Source organism: Mercenaria mercenaria, chromosome 8 (genome assembly GCF_021730395.1).
Source record: "Mercenaria mercenaria strain notata chromosome 8, MADL_Memer_1, whole genome shotgun sequence".
Classification (NCBI taxonomy): Eukaryota; Metazoa; Mollusca; class Bivalvia; order Venerida; family Veneridae; genus Mercenaria; species Mercenaria mercenaria.
In genome coordinates, this window is record NC_069368.1 from 8,871,538 (window position 1) to 8,893,979 (window position 22,442).

Sequence of the window (22,442 nt, forward strand, 5' to 3'; positions counted from 1 at the left end):
TTCTGTCTGTCTAATCTTATATAACACGCTCATGTCGTGGAATGAGATATAATCTCGTATTGTAGGGAGTAATGTAATGAGTATTTAATTGAAGCCGCAACATATTGCCACCTTCTGTCTGTCTAATCTGATATAACACGCTCATGTCGTTGAATGAGATATAATCTCGTATCGTAGGGAGTAAGGTAAGGAGTATTTAATAGAAGCCACAACATATTACCACCTTCTGTCTGTCTAATGTTATAATAACACGCTCATGTCGTGGAATGAGATATAATCTCGTATTGTAGGGAGTTAGGTAAGAAGTATTTTATTGAAGCCACAACATATTGCCACCTTCTGTCTGTCTAATGTTATAATAACACGCTCATGTCGTGGAGTGAGATATAATCTCGTATCGTAGGGAGTAATGTAATGAGTATTCAATTGAAGCCACAACATATTGCCGCCTTCTGTCTGTTTAATCTTATATAACACGCTCATGTCGTTGAATGAGATATAATCTCGTATCGTAAGGAGTAAGGTAAGGAATATTTAATTGAAGCCACAACATATTGCCACCTTCCATCTGTCTTATGTTATGATAACACGCTTATGTCGTTGAATGAGATATAATCTCGTATCGTAAGGAGTAAGGTAAGGAATATTTAATTGAAGCCACAACATATTGCCACCTTCCATCTGTCTTATGTTATGATAACACGCTCATGTCGTGGAATGAGATATAATCTCGTATCGTAGGAGTAAGGTAAGGCGTATTTAATTGAAGCCACAACATATTGCCACCTTCTATCTGTTTCATGTTATAATAACATGCTCATGTCGTGGAATGAGATATAATCTCGTATCGTAGCTATGGATATACTTTAAAAATTATACAACAAGATATAAAATGTACGGTTTCTTTCTGTTGTGCTTTTTTATATTTTCACTTTGACACGTCGAAATAGAAACAACAAAACTCACTATACCAAAAACGCATAGACAACAGAACTGTAACATAAACAGAGCAATACAATGTAACACTGTAACACTGTAATTTGGATTTATTTGTTCAAAACAATTATTGGTCTCCCTTAAAATATTATCCCTGTTTCAACATTTTTGGATCCATGCTGGTATCAATGTTTTCATATGATATTTATTGAACCGTACATGGTTGTGAAAAATTGGTTCAATCGGCGGTTCCATTTAGTCTATCATAAGTAGCTTCATGTAAATGTTTCTCCATGAATGAAAAAAGGAGATGTTCATATAACAAAAAAATGATAAAAGGTTATCTAAAGGCGCGCTGTAATATATCACATGCTGAAATGTGTTGCACTGTTTAGCAACGGATGACGTCATCGGCCACCGGCGCCAAAACGCACATGAGAAGATCTGCCGGAGAAAGCTATGTCATTGTTTCCATATAAGGCAATAAGGCGTCTTAAAAGCTGGTTAAGGGTCGCTCGTTTGTTAACTGAAAAGTATAAATAACACACATATAAGAAAATGTTGACTATAAACAAAATGATTTTATCATGTCCACTTATGTAGACGTAGATGGATCGCCCACAGACTCTGCGTGTTATTGAAGAAACCTTTCTCCAATATTCTTAAAACTGGCATATCGTTTAATAATTATTATTATTAATAATTATTTCTATAGACTGACACGAGGTGCGAATCGCATGTAATCCGGCCTGATTAAATCACCGCGAGCCAAATACATTCATGGTTAGGCTAATGCAATAACTATCTTTTTATTATATTTGTCAAACAATGTTTTTTTTATCTACCTGTAGTCAAATTAGGTAGGGACACAATACGGAATCGGATTTTAACTAATGCATCACGTAGTTCCATGCACAACCAAAATACGAAATCGGACTTCAACTAGTGTACCACGTATTTCCATGCACAGGCAAAATACGAAATTGGATTTAAATTAGTGTACTATGCATTTCTAGGCAAAGGTAAAACACGGAATCGGGTTTAAACTAGTGTACCAAGTATTTCGATTTTTCCCAGTTCGTATTTTTGTAAAATATATAAAAGAAGAACAAGGACTAGTATTATAAAACTGAAAACCCATGTTGCATGAACTCAGCCTCCTCAAACATTTTCCCAAATACAAAGCCGTGTCTTTTACCACCTACTGTTGTAATAACCTTACAATATGTTTTATATAGATCAACTGTATTAGTAATTGTATCGTTACACTTTAACAAAAATACCTTTTCTTAAGTTACAAGACAATTTAAATGCACTTTCAAATTCAGTTAGTAATACATTGTATATTTACTGGAGGGTTTACACGCTACCCGAGATACATATACATTATTCTGAAAATTATAGAATCTTTGTTTCAATCCTAACAACGCCCAAAAGAAGCTAATGCGCTACAAAACGCAGTCAGGTAGTACAAAGAGGCCAGTCCTCTCAAGACTTTTAGTTCAATTTGAAATGCATTTGTTTAGTATTTGCTATTAAATCAGTGATACCTGAGGTTTGGTTTTTGTCAAGATTGTTTGTTTGGGGTTTAGCGCCGTTTTTTGATTGAGTATTTCGGTTATGTAACGTGTTATGTGACTTTATTGTTCTCCGTGAGTAACTGCCCACTTCCCAAAAAGAATCAGATGCGCAGGATGAATGATTTCAGACACAGTTCAATCCTCGGGAGAGGCGTATGCTCTCCGTGAAGATTGATAAAACTCCTCACTCGAGGACTGAACTCACAACCAGTGAACGCTGTTTGAGGTATGCACTTATTAAGTGTACAAAATATAGCATACGTATATATTGGATAACATTTTCGTCACTTTTAGTTCGCAGTCTGATAAAAACACATTTTCTCGTTGCCAAGAATTCGCGATCTCATATTCGCTTTGCCAAGAATTCACGATCAGATAAACAAGAGACATTCTCGCGTTGCCAAGAATTCACGATCTGATAAACATTAGGCATACTTGCGTTGCCACGTATTCGTGATCTGATGAACATTAGACATGTCTGTGTTGCCAAGAACTCGCGATCTGATAAACACCAGACATGTTCGCATTGCCAAGAATTCATGATCTGATAAACATGAGACATATCCGTTTGGCGAAGAATTCGCGATATGATAAACGTCAAACATATTCATGTTGACAATAATTCGAGATTTTTATACTGAACAAAGCAGCTAACTCGTCAATAGTTATTTTGCAAATATCTACAAGGTTATTGTAGTCACCTCTACGTTTAGACAAATGTATATGTTATTGAAAGCATTCGAAAATTTCTACAAACTATACAAAAACATAGTAAAAATTACTCATTTTAAGTCGCGAACGGACCGACACGCAGATTCAAAATATTCATCCGGAATATAAAGCAGCAATATTCAATCAGAATAACCATCAACAAATTACAAGCTAAAAGAAAACAACAAAAAAATTTGACTGTGGTCCTGCAAGTAAAAAGTGTTGCGAAATTTATTTAATCTTCAGTATATTACTTTAAATGTTTTTATATAGAAACATTACCTTTAACATTGTGTTGTTCTTGGCGTTTTGAAAGTGCAAATCCTGGATACAAATTTGGTGATGGTTGGTAAGAAGTATAAGGCAGAAATACATCTGAAACGATAAAATGATATTCATAAAAGCAGCTTTTTTTAAAAAACAAGGGTTTGAAAAAAAATGGTTATTAGATTGGGAAATGTCGTTGGGCGGGTGTGCGGGCGGCGTCCATTTTTTGGTTTCCGCTCAATAACTTGAGTTAGGAGTGACCGATTCAAATGAAACTTGATATAGAGAAAGCTTGCATAGAGGCGGAGTTCGCTATTGCATAGGAGGTCACTAAGGTGAAGGTCAAGGTCACTGTTGCTAAAAATATAAAAAACGTTTCGCTCAATTACTTTAGTTTGCATTGATGTATTGAAATAAAACTTGGCCTTTAGGTAGTTTATAGAAAAGCCAAGCTTGGGATTGTATATGGAGTCAGTGGGGGCCAAGTCTAAGGTCAGCATAGCTTAATTTATCTTCATACTTAGAAAATTCCACCGTGGCAGAGTGATCTAGAGCGTTGGGCAAAAGTTTTTTTTTGTGCTGTTTGAACAGCGGTTCAAACCCCCTTGAGATCCAAAATGTTTTTGTGATAAAAAGCTCATTTTTATGCCATTGAGTCAAGGTCAAGGTCACAGTTACTAAAATAGTTTTTGATCATTAAAAAAAATGGTTTCCGATTTACAATTTTAGTTTGGACTTAATTACTGTTACCAAACTTGATGTACAACAAGCTTATATGAAGACTTAGCTTTAGATTATATTTGGGGTCACTGATACCAAAAATAGAAATCCAAATATCGGTTTCCAGCTTAAACTTTAGTTAGGATTGACTGACCGTTGCTAAACTTGATGTATATTAAGAAATTGGCTTTGGATTGTATTTTGTGGTCACTATTACTCAAAATAGTAAAATGGTTTATAGGTTCTGGACCTTTGGGATCATGGAGTCCACTCGATGTTCATGGGTAATAGAGTTCCGCTTAAGCCGGTGCTAGGGGGCCTGAGGGGTGTTGCATTTTCCCCTACCTCTCATGAACAGTCTCAGTCAAACCGAGTCTGCTATTATTTTGCTTGGTTGCATTCTATGCTTCCAAAGGATCTTCTTACAGATTTTGTTAACTATCACAATAGCAATTCTTAAGTGTCATGTGGCGGCCGTAAAACGTCTCCCCGTACTTGGATTCAGTGTTGTTATATTTTCTGGATCTTTGGGATCATAGAGTCCACTCGATGTTCATGGGTAATAGAGTTCCGCTTAAGCCGGTGCTAGGTGCCGTGAGGGGTGTTGCACTTTCCACTACCTCTCATTAACAGACTCAATCAAACCGAGTCTGCTATTATTTTGCTTGGTTGCATTCTATAATGCTTCCAAAGGATCTTCTTACAGATTTTATGCTCAATATCCTTAGTTTGGGTACATCTTTTGTCAGCAAACTTTGTGTTTAGGAAGCTTTTATCAAAGAATCATAAATTACATGTGGTAATGACACATCTACTTTTCATATATCTGTACTTCTGAATGGCATGATTGGATGCAGTAAGATATGTATAATAGAACATTGCCCTTTTTAAACAAAACCTGTTTGTTTGATGCTAAGTTTGAAAACATGGTTTTTGTGGAATTTCCACGTTTATTGCTTTTTTGTTTAAATGAGTACATTAAATACATTCCTACTCTGCAGGAATATAATTTTGCTTTGCGTCATACTAATATTTATTCCAAGAATCTGCCATCGAAGGGCTATAAATATAGATTTGTGTCAGTAGGGTAGTTAGTTTAAGACACAATACAATTAGAACATCCCAGAATATTGGAGAATGCGACATTTTTTGTATAGTAAGGTCAGCCAAGAGCAGTCAAGATATATTATAAACAATAAATAAGCACATTTAAATGAAATATTCAGATCACATAAAGATCAGATGATAAAAATTCGTCATCATAGGAAGTAATATCTTACTACATTGACGTGTGTTCGTAAATTACTTAACCTACATATTGCCTGCAAAACTGCTAAGGAATATCATACTTCCTACATAATTTTTAAGAAATGCTACATATTGCCTTCAAAATTACCAGGGTATGCTATATTTTGCCTGCAATATTGCAAATGGACATACCAGTCTTCGCTTTCCATCTTACTGATTTTATTACTCCTCTGTATAATATATAATAGGGGGTCTCCGTGGCCGAGTGGTTAAGGTCGCTGACTTCAAATCACTTGCCCCTCATCGATGTGGGTTTGAGCCTCATTCGGGGCGTTGAATTCTTCATGTGGGGAAGCCATCCAGCCGGCTTACGGAAGGTCGGTGGTTCTACCCAGATGCCCGCTCGTGATGAAATAATGCACGGAGGGGCACCTGGGGTCTTCCTCTACCATCAAAGCTGGAAGTCGCCATATGACCTGTCATGTGTCGGTGCGACGTTAAATCCAACCAAAAAAAAAAAAATATATATATATATAATAGATTTTAATGGTTGCCATAAGTTATTGCAGCATTATTAAACATTACGTTGTGTGCTTCACTTTGTTCTGACAGGCTTCACAAATTACAATTTATCTAAAAATGTTGTATTTTCATGGTGTAAAACGACTGAATTAAAGACAAAAAGAGCACTGCGAGGTATGTGAAAATAAGAAGCGCATTCAACACATTTACTGAAAAATACATCTAAGAGTTGAAAGAACCACTAATTACGTGCTCGTTTGAAGAAATGAACGCAACGAATGAATCAAATTTTCAAAAAACAGAAATGAAATATTCTGAAAACAGTTTTTATTTAGATTACTAGTAGTTTGAACATGATTAATCTAAACATCTTTTCGATCTGAAAAAGGCATTTTATTGTTCAATATCAAAATTATATGGTTGTAAAAACGAGAGTAGAAAAAAATATCAATGTTAAATTTATTAAAGCATGCTACAGCTTTGATTGCATTTGGGAAACTGAGCGCATCCCAAACATTTAGGAAAACTCAATTTATCTTCTGTTTAGTAAATATTTACGATTCTTGACATTCATTATAATGTCAACTGAATAAAACGTAATTAGCAATTTAATTTCCTTTACACAGAGACGATATTTATGGAAAAAGTCTGAAATTCTGACATTTGCAAATAAAATGATCAATAATGACATTTGAAATAGAATAAAGAACATCAATTGTTCCTCTAGCCGCCTCAGACTTTTATGTTTCAGCGGCAATCAACCATAAATATCTTCATATTGATATGCACTGTTTTTGTCTTAAAACTCAAAACGAATAAAGGTTTGCTTTGAAGGTATTGGATTACTTTTTAGCAGAATGTAGGAACTATGAAATGCTTTATCTCTTCATACTGTTTGTACGTTATTCTATAAAAACTAAATCTGTCTTAAGAAAATAACAAATAAATCAAATCAAGGACCTTTATTATCATTTGTCTGCGGGTTTAAACCTTCCGCACCAGGAAATATGTGGTAGATCACGTGGTCTACAGTATATCAAGTTTTTAATCTTGAAATATTTAATGTTTAGAATAATGTTTTAAACCGAAGTACTTAGGTTAAATGTATACATTATTATTACATCTTTTGAAAACTGGAATATTTGTTTCAAAATAAACATTCACACATTGCCAATATAATCATTTCTGATGCATTTGAGGACGCATATTTCGAATAAATAAACAAACATTTTGTTAGAGTGGTAAGTTTAATAGAGAGAGAGAGAGAGAGAGAGAGAGAGAGAGAGAGAGGGAGAGAGGGAGAGGGAGAAAGAGAGGCTTTAGAATAAATAAAACATAACATTGGGTGGGACGGGAGGTGGGATAATAATATTTTACATATAAAATATACTTGCTTTTCAAGTATATCGGTATATTCTCAGGTAAGAAATACGTTTAGGAAAGAAAGACGAAAGGCTAAGGGATCAATAATACTATGATGGTATCACTATTCATTCATATTTCTGACCCTTTGACAATAAATACTAATTAGTAGATAGTGCCGAGCTGACCAGAAAATGACACAATATGATATTGTAATTAGGTCCACATAAAGTATATATTCGGGTACTTATATTTGACAAAAGCACAGTATTTTAGCAATTCTCTAAAAAAACTTAAACTTCAGAATTCATTTTAGCTGATAAGAACGGAAAATAGTTTATTCAAATAAAAATATGAATGGTTTCATATATGAAACAGCCACGGGACCTTGTGTAACGATCGTTTAGACAGAACAAGACAGATCAAGACAGGAAACGAAAGGTTTAATCATGCTGCTTTTTCAGAGACCGTGCGTGGGGACATATTAAGGCCCTAAGGTGATTTAAACAAATAGAGGTGGATTATTGCTTATTGTTGTATTCGCCGATAAAGTCCAGACAATTATATCTCTTAGATTAAAGGGTGTGATTGAGACTGTTTTCAATTATAGCACGGAAATCACGACATCTTCCTTTAAGGCCAAATCTGTCTGGTTCTGTAAACTGTTTTCATCCTCTCATCTTAATCATCCCCACACAGTTTCATAAAAAGCAAACAAATTTATCAATGGTACCCAAGACTAAAATGAGACAAATATACTTCTGAAAATAACTCATTGAAAATAACTCATTATCACTGCAACCTTTTATTTATATCGGTAATTTATACCTTTCCTATTTCTTTCGTTAATACCTATTTTGACACAGTATATGTTTTAGTTATAAACGTTGGTCGGTGTTTATACCAAGGTTACCTCCAACGCCAGAAATATATATGGATGGCGGGCACCTGGGGCCTTGGCTAGGAAGTCAAATCCATAAGGAGTGTCCTTGAGGACAAGGTAAATTAACATCAAATTTTGTTTGACTGAAGCCATTCATGGGAGGTATTGAAATGTTTAAGACATGTCAGTACACCAAGCTAAGTCGGGACTCCGTTATATCGGCATTGACAAGTACCAGGCAACTTCTTATATGACCACCACAATGAACGTAAGACCGCTGTCGTGGACGATAATCATTTGCACAAGAAGACCCTTTGGAGCACAGAACACAGCAACATAAAAAACATAAAAAGGTCTCGATTTGATTTAGGTTTTGTTTGATCATGAGAGGTATTAAATTTGCAACAACCTCAAATAGTTATATGATCTGAACCGTGTTCATGTTGTTTGTATATATAAAAGTGTGTTACAGGCTCTGTGAGTTTTCACAAAAAAGTTTTAAGTACATATTTGACCAGCTATAAAGAAAATATTTTAAAAAAACTTGAGAGTATATATATATATATTTATATACCAACACTTAAAACTAGCATTGAGTAATTGTTTGACTTCTTGAAATAACTAAAGCAGACGGCAACAAACTAAAACTAAAACTTCCTAGCTTAAACGAAAACGTGATTTACAGAATAAGATAAAACAAACAGGAACATTTTTCTACTGAAGCGAAATTAAGTGAAATTAAGAAATTCTAGATGGAAGGGTAAAATATGTTACTTGTGTTTAAGGCCACTTTATTCCATATTTATTGTATAAATAAGGTAAAGTCTCTATCGGGTAATTGTAAAGTACAGGAAGTTTGTGTTTTTACTAATAACAAGGAAACTTGTTAATTTGTAAAAACAAGGATACTGACTGCGTTACAAGAATACATTTCTTTTTTTGCTACTGAAGCGAAATAAAGAAATTTTAGATGGAAGGTTGAAATAAATTGTTTGTGTTTAAGGCCACATTATTCCATATTTATTGTATAAATGCTGTAAAGTCTCTAGCTGGTAATTGGAAAGTACAGGAAGTTTGTGTTTTTACTAATTACAAAGTAACTTGTTAATTTGTAAAAACAAGGAAATTGACTGCGTTGCAAGAACACATATTATGAAGAAACTCTAAAGAGGTGCATGTATTGATGTCACTATGTACTTTAGAAGACTACCAGGGCAAACCAAATACGTAAAGGAACACAGTGGGACAAGCGCCATGGAACGATTAGTAGCAAACCACCACGGGAAAGCTTAAATCGCTTTACACATGTGTGAAAAAACCCACTCGTAATCCCAACCATCCTTAAAAATTACAAGACAATGTTCTTCAAAAAATGAATTTATTATTTTCGGAGTTCGGCAAATCGATAAATTGCACTAGCGATATATGATTAAGGGGACGCATACTTTGAAATTAGAAAAAAGTGGGTGGGGTATTATAAAATTTACCTGCAAAAAAGTACAAGGTTTTGGTAAATGAAATGAATACTGTTTCAACTGTTATAAGTACACAAAGGATTGCTCACTAAAATAAAAATGAGAAAAACTGAAACAAGAAAGTTATTGTTGAATTACATAAGACTTCTTGTGTACATTCAAAGTCAACAATTAGACTTTTGTCGAAAATAATAGTGCTTCACTGCCCACTTATATCAATGTCCTACAGATTCTAACTTAAGAAAAATGTGAATAAGTTCACTGTCTACAGTATATCAATTTTTAATCTTGAAATATTATGTTAGAATAATGTTTTAACGAAGTCTAGGTCAAATGTCCACATTATATACATCTTTAAAACTGGAATATTGTTCAAAAACATTACATATTCAATAAACATTTCGTAAGCAATTATGCTAAAAAAGCAAATGTATAAATAACAACATTTTTAGATTGGTATTTCATAGAATACAGATTAGAAAGAAGAGAAAGATAGAAAGAGAGGGAGAAATGATGCTTTAAATAAATAATAACTATAACATTGGTGGAGGAGGTGGATAATAATATTTTCAATAAAATTAACTTGCTTTCAAAATCGTATTAGTAAGAAAACGTTAGGAAAGAGACAAGCAAGGATCAAAACTATGAGAATCATATCATTTATTCTGACCTTTAAATTACTATTATAATAGTGCATGCAAATGACCAATATTGAATTGTCCCCCATAAGCTATTATAGATTATTTTGCAAAAGCAGTATTTACGAAATTCTCTAAATAAAAAACTTCAAATTCATTTCTAGCTGATAAACGAAATATTATTCAAATAAAAATATGAAGGTTTCAAGATAAACTACCCAAATAACGCGTTAGACAAACAGACAGATCAAGATGAACAAAGTTTTAATCATCCTGATTTCAAAGTAGCGTGGACATATTAAGCTGGTGATTTAAATAATAAGTATTATGCTTATTGTTGTTATTCGCGATAAAGTCAACATATATATCACTAGATAAGGTGTGATGAGAACGTTTTCCAATTATACACTGAAATACGAACTCCATTTAGCCAAACTGTCCTCGAACTGTTAACTCTCAATTTATCATCCCACACAGTTTAAAGAACAAATTATAATTACCAAACTAAATACAATATCTTCTGAAAAAACTTATAAATACCATACAGCAACTTTTTTTATCGTAAATCTCACATTTCTTGTAATACCTATTTTGACCTATATGTTTAGATTTAAACTTTGACCAGTCTCCAGCGCCTGAATAATTTATGAATGGCGGCACCTAGGCTTGGCTAGAATCAAATAAATGTGAACAAGTAAATAACATCAATTTTGAACTGAAGCCACGGGTTTTAAGTTAAGAATGTCGTCCAAGTAATCGGATCCGATCGTTACAAGTCCATGTTTATATGCCACCACATGACGAAAGACCGCTGTCGTGACGATAATCATTTCAAAGTAACCTTTGGACAAGAATACAGCAACATGAAAAACTAAAGTCCTCATTTGATAGTTTTTTTGTAGAAGATTAATGTGCAACAACTCTAGTTTTATCTGACTAATAAAAGGAAACTCGTTAATGTAAACAGGTACTGTGCGTTAAAATACATTTTTTAAAGCGAAACTAAAGAGTGTTTAGATGAAAGGAAAAAATGTTTTGTACCACACTTATCCATTTTTTGTATGTGAAAGTTTAGCTTGTAAAAATACTGGGTTTGTTTTTTACTAATACAAAGTAACTTGTTAATTTGTAAAAAGGTTGACTGCTCAAGACCATTTATAATCTCTAAAAGTCATGTATTACCACATCTTATCCACAAATACCAGAAGCACAGTGTCCATCATACTTATAAACAGTTGGAAATGCTTACTTTTATTTTATCCACACAGTCGAATTCCTTGAATAATGCCACCCTTCACAATTGCGTCTTAATAACTTCGGTGCAATCGATAATATGCACACCTAATTTGCCGAACATATTCCGCTCATATACATAAAAAGAATACTTATTCAAATAAATTGAAATCTTTCGGAAGTAACAATTCCTGCTTTACTCATACCTATGAAATAATATGAATTATTTAAATGAGAATTTCAAGAGCACTCCTGATGTTCACCCTTCAGTTTTAATAATTAAAGCAATTTCTTGCATACCGGACGAGTGTATTCGATATGTTCAGTTCTGCTGTAAATCTGGGATGTAAGATGACTCTGGTGCTGTAAATGACGAAAAACGATCTTCAACTATTTAGAAGATTCGTGAAGTAAATATCTTTTTCAGTATAACCGGATACAAAACAAATACCTTGATAGTTCCTCTTTCTTTTCCTTACAACACATTTTTATTCAGAAAATCGGAAATATTACATTGATTTTGTTTTTATAAACTTATGACGTATTTCCTGTTTAAAGAACTTTTTGATACGCTGCTGTAAGAAAAAAGTTAAGAAAGTCATTTGTTTGATTTGTCATTTTTATTATTATTATTTGTTGAATATGACATGTAAGGAAAAGATCCTATCACAGACTGTATGTGGAAATTGAAATATCTGGCTCTCAGGTAACTTTTACGCGGTAGGTCGGCAGCTCCTCGTAATCGTCTAAACATTTGCCCGCCAGCCAGATATTTCCATCTATACATACAACCAGAGAACGAATCGAACAATTTAAACAGCCAGTCATATCTCTGATTATATGTAGATTCTAGTTTTATAAAAGATAAGATTAACCTCAACTTATTTATTCAGTTTAGATCTAGTTTTTTCTAAGCATTGCATGTTTTGTAAGAGGTAAGATAAAACGAGGACTTACCTTTCAACAATAAATATTATTTACAGGGAGGTAAGAAATATGGTAAATTTTAAGTATTATGATTATAATCATTCAATTTATTTTGATACATCACTTGTCTGTCTAAGGGTATCTGTGAAGGTGGAAATTAAACGCATTTCACTATCTTAGCTATTCTTAGCTATTTATGGATCATCTCAAATTTGAAGCACAGTATCTAAATGTTTAGCTAAAACTATGCAGATACTGCATAAAATTTGTAGTTTCTGCCATGCAAAGTTATTTATAAGGAAAGAAACAAATGTTTCGAAAAGCAAAGCTGTTCTTAAGTACGCGAACCACCAGGAAGTGAACAGACTCGAGTACAAGACTTACAGAAGTTGGAAAGTCGTATGTGTGAACAAAAAGGGAGTAAACGAACATGACGACAGGACTTATTAAAACTGGGAAAGTCTTATGTAAGAGGTATATTTTGGACTATGAATAAACGAACGCGACGGCAAGGTTTATTGAAACTGGAAAGTCATATGTATCAGGCTTATTTAACCCTTACCTTGCTGGAACTTCTATAATGAACTGGTCCATCTTTCAATTTGGACAGTACCATTAACTCTAAACAGGGGTTCTTACCAAGAAATACTGACTGAATGGCGAACAGTGCAGATCATGACCTACACTGGTCGCAAAGGCAGAATCAATCGTGTCCAGCATGATAAAGGTTAATTACAGTTTGTAATTATGTTGCGGCATCTTGTTAACTAATACTGTACCGTTAAAAGTGTTCTAATACAAGTACCTCTAAGTTCACAGAAGGTGAAGAGAATGGTGATTTTATCTGAACTGAATACACTGATTATAAGAGGTTTAGATGGACATAAGACGTAATAAAGTACCGGGACATACTCACTTGAAAACGTCTAAAATGGTGCTTTTTACATTTTACTACTCGTTTAGGATTAAAGGGATATACAAAAGAAGTATTAGACAAAAATGCAAAGTTCATTAAGTTCAATTTAAACGGACGCAATTCATAATTTCTCAATGCTATGCATATCTTATGCAGGTCTCGTCAGGAGAACTCAAAAACGCAGTGTCAATTTTTCCTCGTTCATTGAAAAAAGATCACATTAAAAAAATAAGTACAAATCTCTCCATCAGGAAAAGCCACATTAAATAGATGCAAGGGCCCATACATCACTCCACACGAAAATACGGGTATGTGAAACTGTATACACGTACAAAGTGGCTGGGTGTACACATTAACAGAAACGAATGAAAACATAACAAAGCAGTAACAAACAGACACAAGGTACCACCTAGGAACGATCTGCTGCAAAACCAACACAGTAGTTTAAACGAGTTTACTGGCACCAAACCTCAATCTGTAGCCCCTAACATTTTGCTACATTAAAAGACAATGAAAATAACATTATTCCCCACCAGATGACTCACTTACACACGTAACCACTGGAATAATTGTAAAAGTATAACACTAAACAGTTTTCTATGGTCAGTTATTGGATTGGGCAACTGTGGAAGGACCACATTAATTATTACAAGGTATTTCTTTTAACACGTATTTCGTTGAGGGCTATGGCAAGCACCTAGATGGTTGAAATTTCCATTAAAATGCATATTAATGAGTTGTTTCATTTAGAATATGTGTCTCTGGTTAATATACCAAAATGCTTCAAGAGATTCATTCTGTTTCACAAAATGATAATTTTGTTTCTTTGATTTAAATTAATGATAAAAATACATTTACGTCATTTACAATGAACCTTATCTAGTGTAGGGTTGTTAAGTCAATGTGTGTATTCCGTGTTTGTCTGGTAATATTCATTGTTCTGTAATATTCTGTGGCTATGTGTTTGTTCTGTTTTTCTGGTAATGTTTATTATTCTATGCCGTTCAGTATCAAATAGTTTGTTCTGTGTTTGACTGGCAATGCTGATGTTCTGTTGCATATTGTTTAGTCTGTGGTTGTCAGGTAAGGTTTATTGTCATTTGTCGTTTAGTGTCAATTTGTGAGTTCTGTATGTGTCTGCTAGTGTTATTGTGTTGTTCTATACCAATGACAATCTGTATGCTCCCTTTTCGTTGCGTAATATGTACTGTTTCATGACGATTTCTTGTTCTTTGTTGTCAGGTAATGTTTTTTGCTCTTTGTTGTTCTGTGCAATTTGTGTGTTTCGTGTTTATCAGGTAATGTTTAATTTTCTCTGGCGAATTGTGTACTTTCTGGTGCTTTAAAGGGATTCACAGATAAAATTCTAAAAGAACGATTAAGATCCTTTTAATCATTGTAGAAACGGAATTGCCTATTTACTTTAATTAGATTATCAAACCGAGTCTGCTATCATTCTGCTTGGTTGCATTCTATGCTTCCAAAGGATATTTTTATAGATCTATTATGAATTATTGTGTGGTGCCAAATTTCATGCTTTTACTAACATGACTTACGCATGCCATGTCATACCACCTAAAATTGCTGTAACATATCTCATTCCATTTTTTTGTGTGAGAAAATATAGTTTGATGGTCAAATGCTTGAATTCATATATTTTCGCGATCTTACATATGGTCAAGTAGCGACTACCAAAACAAGATTTATTTTGACAGTAAAGCCTCTTTTTGTTTCATTTAATTACTTTAGCGAAATAGAATGAAATCATGAATCTAAAATATCTTAGTATCCATTTAAGAGAAATTTACTTTTCTCCTAGCTACAGAAAGAGTCAATGTTTATCAAACCTGCAATCAATAGTACGTTACAAATATTTCGTCATGGAAAAATCAAATTATGTTTTGCGTCACTTTCCCTTGACGGAAGCTTAATGCTAACGCGTTTGGTATTGAATTACAAGGCTAAGCTAAATAGATTGAAAATGAGCCGTGTTTGATATCATCATTATTGTGAATTAACTGACGAACATTATCTTACGAATTTCCTTGTAATAAGAAGGAAAGATGCATTTTGTTACCATACTGATTTATGACTGCCCATTCAGTATCTTATTTCGGGAAACAAATTAAAATTTTACGGCATTTATATAAGAGGAATCATGGTAGTAGGTTTTAACAAAGCAAAATATCATTATCTGATTCATCCATTTCAGAAATGCGTTCCGAAAGTTATCAATTTCAAACTTTACTGAATTTCGCAATGTCATGATATAAATAAATTCGTGTCACAATTTTGCGGGAAGAAAACAGAAATGTTGGAGTAAATCATGACTTTATTTGTTTATATGTATCCGTTGAGAAAATCATTCCAGTAAAGGCTGAAACACAGATCATATATGTATGATGTAATATGCAGCATTTCTACGTAACCATTGTGTAAATAAATATCTAGGTATAAGTAAAACTGTAAAACCGAAGCATTAATCTTCATCTGGATGAAAGACAAGATTCATGGATGAAACATTTTCAGCTTTAGTGGTTTCTTTTATAAATTTGCATTTTTCACAATTTAACCCCTCTTTAAAACTTATATATGAAAAACGTTTTGCCAAATGATTCGAAATGTTTACGATTGAGATATTCTCCAATTGCCATATGAATTCAACGGCAGAGGGACAAAAGTACAGTTTTGCTAATTTTATGACCTGAAATGTTTAATATAATGAATGGAATATGTTCTATCAAAATCGTTTATGATGACAAGTGAAAACCTGCAATCACCTTCTTCAAAAGTATACAATGTGTATGATTCTTATCCGCGCTGAGAGAGTCATTATCTAGTATTTTCGCATTGTCGATATTTGCTTAGTAAAAACGTCTGACTTTGTAATATTAGTTCAGTTAACTTTACATATTGAAATGCTTATATGAAGAAATTCGATAATGTTTCTTTTATCTACGGGCCGACCATTTGAACTTCTGGGGGGTTTGGTGGGGGACTAGACATACATTCTGTATTGAGTAATTTGCCTGAGTACTCATGAGATAGCTAAATATATATAATATATAGTAAATAAAACGACTTCACGTGCCTTTTTTCAGTAATTTAGCCCCCACCTCGAATATCAGATTGTCGGCCCGTTATAGGGCAAACTGTTAATGTTTCTGTATTCATCATCGTTTTCCAATCCGTTTTATTGTCTGGTTTTATACTATGGTAACTCATGTAAAGGTTGTTATGAAAAATCTAGAAGAATTACCAACAAAAATAACACAGTTGTCTGCGTCATAAAGGTAATAAAAACAAATAAAATAGAAATTATGGTATTCTTATTTAGTTTATAAAGATGACATTTCTTAACAATACTCTCATAACTTCACATTATTGAAAGTTTAGAAAAATGTGGATCTTTTTTTCAAACAAATCGATAAAACGTAGAAGATAGTGTCAATTTCACGTATCGTAACACAGTGTTCAGTCGATGCAGAAAATAGTTAACAATTGTCACTAAAAGCTTACATTCAGACCTTAAAATGACTTTTAAAAGCAATTTACATGAATAGAAGGATTCAGTTTCAATTAAAATTAAAATAATGTTTTTTGCCTTTTAGTCACTAGAGCCGTTTGAATACAATGGACATATACCGCGGTGAACATGATATCAAAATAAAAACTGCTAGAAAATACGTATTAAACTTTCGTTAGGGCACAAACGTTAGGCATATCAAAAATATATATGCAAAGTGTACAATATGGTCAGTAAACCTAACCAGTATTCTTGGATTTCGTATGGAACTGATTTGTTCTGAACCGATTTGTTCTTCTTATTGACAACTTCTTCACATGAAGGTCGGGACGAACACATTTCAATGCCTCCTGTTATATTACCGAAAACACTCGTGTCGGTCAGGTATCGAATCATATGTTCTATCTGTTGAGCAAACAGGACTGGCGAAACCTCTAATTTTTGGCAGTGATGTAAACCAGTTGCGTAAGACTCTCCGATAACACGTTTCAGTTGAAAGAAATCTCATATTCATAAAGCAGATGAAGAATTTCGTTCGGTGACCACGAAATATTACAGATGGTATCAAGTACAAGCAATTAACATTGCAGTTTCTTAACACATATACCATTGTATCTTCCTTTCGTTGTAATTTTAGAATTTAATTATCCGATGGTAATATTTATTTTTTGTTTTTCAAGTTCCATTTCAATCCCTGACACATCTACTTCCCAAGACTCTAGTATTTCAAGCCGCCAAATTTGAGAAGTATGCAAGTGACATTACACCTAAATGATTGTATTAATAGAATAGAGCTAGTGTTACTTTAGCTTTTATCAATATTTCCCTATATCTATACATTTCCTTTTCAAAGCAATTGTCGTTGAATATCAACGGACCAGTGTGTTTCTTTAATCTTTTTCTAAATCAAATCTTTTTAGGCCACACCAAATTGATAAGATGTTCATCGGATTTTTTTCTGAAAAAATTGAGGCGGCGAGCGAAAAAAATAATTTAAATATTTTTTTAAGGTTTTTGAGAAAATCAGGAGCGAGCGAAGAAATATATTTGTCTTCATTTGGCTCTCGACTGACTAATAAAAACCTTAAAATAGAATGTATAGCCCTTTTAAATTAAAAAGTAAGTCTTCAGGGATTGAGAAAATCTGACCTGCAGACGCACAACAAAGCGAACTCGTGAAAAAAAGGTAATAACATTGTCATACAGTACACTGTAATCAAATAATGCATGTTTTGAAAATGCTGTTAGAAAATGTGTAATAAACAACAATGCATAACCTTACACAATACTTATCACATACATATGTGACTTGAATATTTACTGCTATGAAAATGTAGCATTCTTAGCTGACTTTACAAAGTTTTTGATACATCAAATATCTATGTGAGTGTTACTAGATCTATCAAAGCTTCTGATTTGAAACTTAGAACAGTTATTTACTGTCAAAGTCTACACCTGGAGAAACACTCTTAAGTCTGAATCTAGACAGAGTTATGCCCCTTTTTAACATAGAATATCTTTAATTAAGTTTTATATAATGACCAATAGCTCTGTACTTTCAAAGCTTCAGATTATTATGCCCCTTTTACTGGCAAAGCTCTGATTCAGAAAAGTTGAGCATGATGTCTTATGTACAGATCTTTTTCTAACTTTAAACTTTCATAACATATTACATTTGTTGAAACAAAGTCTCAATTAAAGTCTGAAATGGATTAACATTAGTCTACTAAATGACTGGAAAATTTGAAAATCGAAACTGTTCTGAAAACAACTCATAATGTAAATTCCTTACCCCACCAACTTTCGTATGCAAATGCTGATCATTCATGATTTGGACAGGAAAAACAGAAAACAGATAAGTGACATGCACCAATAAGTATTTACCCTTGCCAAAATAATGTAGATTGATGTTATCAAATAAATAAGTATGTTTTTCTTCATCCAGTTTTCAATGAGATAAATCGATTTTTTGTAGCATGTAATTTGGTAAACATTTGAAGAAAATGGCGTAACTGCATAAAGGGGAAACAACTTTAATGCAACTAAATATAAGTGTTATGATTTATTATAGACGATGTGTGCGTAGTATGCATTTATTTTGATTTAAATCCATTTGAGAACAATCTAGGACTGGATTTATACACTTTTACGTCCGCAAAAAGTAGCGCACCAAAAAATTTTGGACTGATTTTTTTCAATGGGGCGAGCGCAAGCCAAAAACAAAAAAAAATTTTTTTGTGTTTCTGAAAATATACGAGCGGCAAATCCGATGAACAACTTTTTAATTTGGTGAGGCCTTAGTGCTTTTTTTCAAAATGTAGATCTGCAGAACCTTTAACAGATTCAATTCGTATAAATAAATTGAATGAAGTATGCTAGATCGTCAATAGTTCCACGTCTAACAATGATTCATATAGGCATATCTGCGAGGCGAGGGCAAAAAGAGTAGTATTTAACTTAAACAAAATATGCGGCTTTGAACTAGTTAAACAATTCTCATTAGTAATACTTCTATTATAAGTTATAAATAGTTGATAGAATACAGAGAAGAAGTTTTGAATGATACATTTGCTATAATGGTTCCTGTTATAATCATGAACCAGTTCCAAATAGGAGAAGTAATGGCAACACATGTGTATGTCTAACACTATTGTAGATTAAACATTCTAATATGACTAGCAATAAATAAAACTTCACAACGATATTTTGTTGACGTCACGTCGACGTGATATTTAGCGCCATGTATGTATGCATTATGAAATAGCGATTTCAAATTTGATCAAATAGTTTTCTTAATGGCATGTTTAAAATGAAATGTCCCATAACACAACTGTCTTGATTCATTTACACTCACAATGAAGTGGATAGTCGCTGTGCAGAATACTTCGCCATCATTTGCGCCGTAATGGAACTATTCCGCAAGACGTAGGATAACCATTTCCGGTCCTGGTGTTTATACACGACAAAGGAGCGTGACGACCTACCACTTGGCGCCATGTATGCGCGAAGAAACAGTTCTATCATATTTGATCTAAATTTGACAATAAAAGACATATTAGAATCGAAATAATTTACAGGAAAACCGTGTTTGAACACTATTTATACACTCCGGTGCCCTCGTGAAATTATCATGCCCGACGTATAACCGTCCATCGTGTATAAAGTGTTAAAACACAGTTATTGCTATCAATAATTTCTTAATTATTCAACAACTAAGATCTTAGTTCATAAGTTTGTGGACTATCAAATGAATGTAAAATTGTATACTTATGGAACTATGCGTTCATGATGTCTATCTCATTTTTAATCTGGCATATGAACCGTTCACAATAATATTTGTTTATTTTGGGGTTCCATATTACAACAGCATTTCATTTATGTAATAGCGGCAAGTTACCTTAAAAATGTGCTCCTGGATTTGTACAAGTACTAAACTGTTTTCTGCCAGTAACTGCAAACTTCACGTGAATCAGAGGCAGGGGGTAATCGAGACAAAATGTATTTTATCAAATCGTCACGGAGAACATACGCCTCGCTCGGGGATAGGATTCACAACCTCGCCGTTAATGGATCTGCGCTCTACCTACTGGCCATGCAAGCGTGTTTTGTCGTAAGACCGACACAGAGGCCAGAAAACTAGGACAAAAATAACAATGAGAAGATGATATTTCGATTGGTGGTATGATATATTCTTATCTGTTTTTAATCACATTTCGGGTTATTCACAAAAAGGTACGGTCAATGTACCATACATTACATTGAATAAAGATATGAGTTATAACGCATCGGGAGCTGCTGAGCCATTAATATATACTTTTATCAAAATATGTTTGCTTTCATGTCCCTATTTGATGTATAAAGGTACACGTTGTAAATCCCTAAAGGTTGTAAATGTCTTTTCTATCATCAAAAAATGATTTATCTATTGAAGTCATAACCTTGCTAGTAAATCTAAATGCTATATATCTTATATCAACTGAATTGTCCAGTTCTCCTATGGCCGTAAATTACAAGCGTAAGGCCCCACTCTTTCATATTTATTTCTATTTAGAACTAGGCTTCATTGTAATCTTGGAAGTGTTAAATTTGTAAAGGAAACGTGACGGCACAACCATTATCAACTGTTATTAGCAGTTGTAATGACTGTCAAAGTTTAAGTTAACTCATAATACATATATCGAAGAGTGATGTGACAGGCTTTTATAATTTAGGGGAATATTACTCGTTCTTTACGATTTCATAAGTTAGGTCAATATTGCACTATTTTGTATCTTCTTTTCATCAAGAGTTGGGGTCTTAAAATTTATACTTTATTCTGCTCTTCTGTAAGATAAAACCAAGTTCAAAGAGAAACAGAAAAGGTCACATTCAAATGATGCAGCCGCCCAGACTTTACTCCACACGAAAATACAGGTTCATGTAAATATATACAAGTGCACGCCGGCTGAGCACGAGAAATATAAATAAACACAATTAAATGAAAGAAATATAAGATACATGTAGTAGTAACTTAAAAGACTGCATGCAGCAGGGCACCGCCTGGGAACGGCCAGTGGCAAAACTACCAAGGGGATCTAGTTCAATGACGCCAAAACCTCAAACCACATAAATACGAAGTACCATGTTCAATACCTTGAAAGTTGAGTAAATGTCAACAAAATTCTGTTTACGTTCACATATCTAATTTGTAAAAGTGACTATAATATTAACTTGATACTGATATTTCTTCTGTAGTAGAGTTAATTAAAGCTTGCTTAAAGACTTAAAATGTACTTCTAAATGAAATTTATGGGTAGAAAGTAGAACTGGTTGTAGTCTAATGCTCTGACTCTTGCGAAAGCCGTGCAGGATAAAATATTATAACAAACAAAACAAGAAGTATCCTTGTGAAAATTGTAATAATGAAGATTATCGTTTTAAGTATTTCCATGTCTCAATAAGACGAGTTGAACTTCAAAATGTAATATCTAAAGAAATGTGTTCTTTTATTTTATGTCCAGTTTCCGCTTCATCCCATTGAACGCCTACTTCCCTAGTTTTATATTCCTAACTATTGTTTTTAAGGTCCACCGAATTGAATAATAAAACAACACAAATTTGGCCATGAATGGATCTATAGAATAGAGTAAGTGTTCCCTTGTATGAATACGTCCTAATCCTGTCTCATCAACTAACCAGATAAATTGTATTGATGTTTAACCCTTAGTCTGTTGGCGGCAAGTGATTATGCCTATGCGACCAGTGCAGACCAAGATCATTCTGCACATCCGTGCAGTCTGATCATGGTCTGCACTGTTCGCTATTCAGTCAGTAAATTTTCAGTGACCACCCCTTTAAATAGTAAATGGTATTGCCCAAATTGAATGATGGACCAGTCCATTTTAGAAATTTAGCGGGCTAAATGTTAAAAGTATGCTAGACACAACTTTCACATTTTTTAATTTTGAAAGTTACTACATACGTTACTACTTATAGTTTATGTAAACACAAGAACAACA

The 22,442-nt window shown here is 33.5% G+C and overlaps 1 protein-coding gene across 1 annotated transcript in view; it reads right to left on the reverse strand.

Annotated features, from left to right (window-relative positions):
• Window positions 1-1,031: 1,031 nt before the first annotated feature.
• Window positions 1,032-22,442, reverse strand: part of LOC123523090 (uncharacterized) — a 57,115-nt gene continuing 35,704 nt past the window's right edge. The window contains exons 2-3 of the mRNA XM_045300719.2: window positions 3,510-3,602; window positions 1,032-1,462 (exon numbers count right to left, since the gene is read on the reverse strand). Of these exons, the coding sequence (XP_045156654.1) occupies window positions 1,344-1,462; window positions 3,510-3,602 (212 nt within the window). The 3' untranslated portion in view covers window positions 1,032-1,343. The remainder of the gene's footprint in view (window positions 1,463-3,509; window positions 3,603-22,442) is intronic.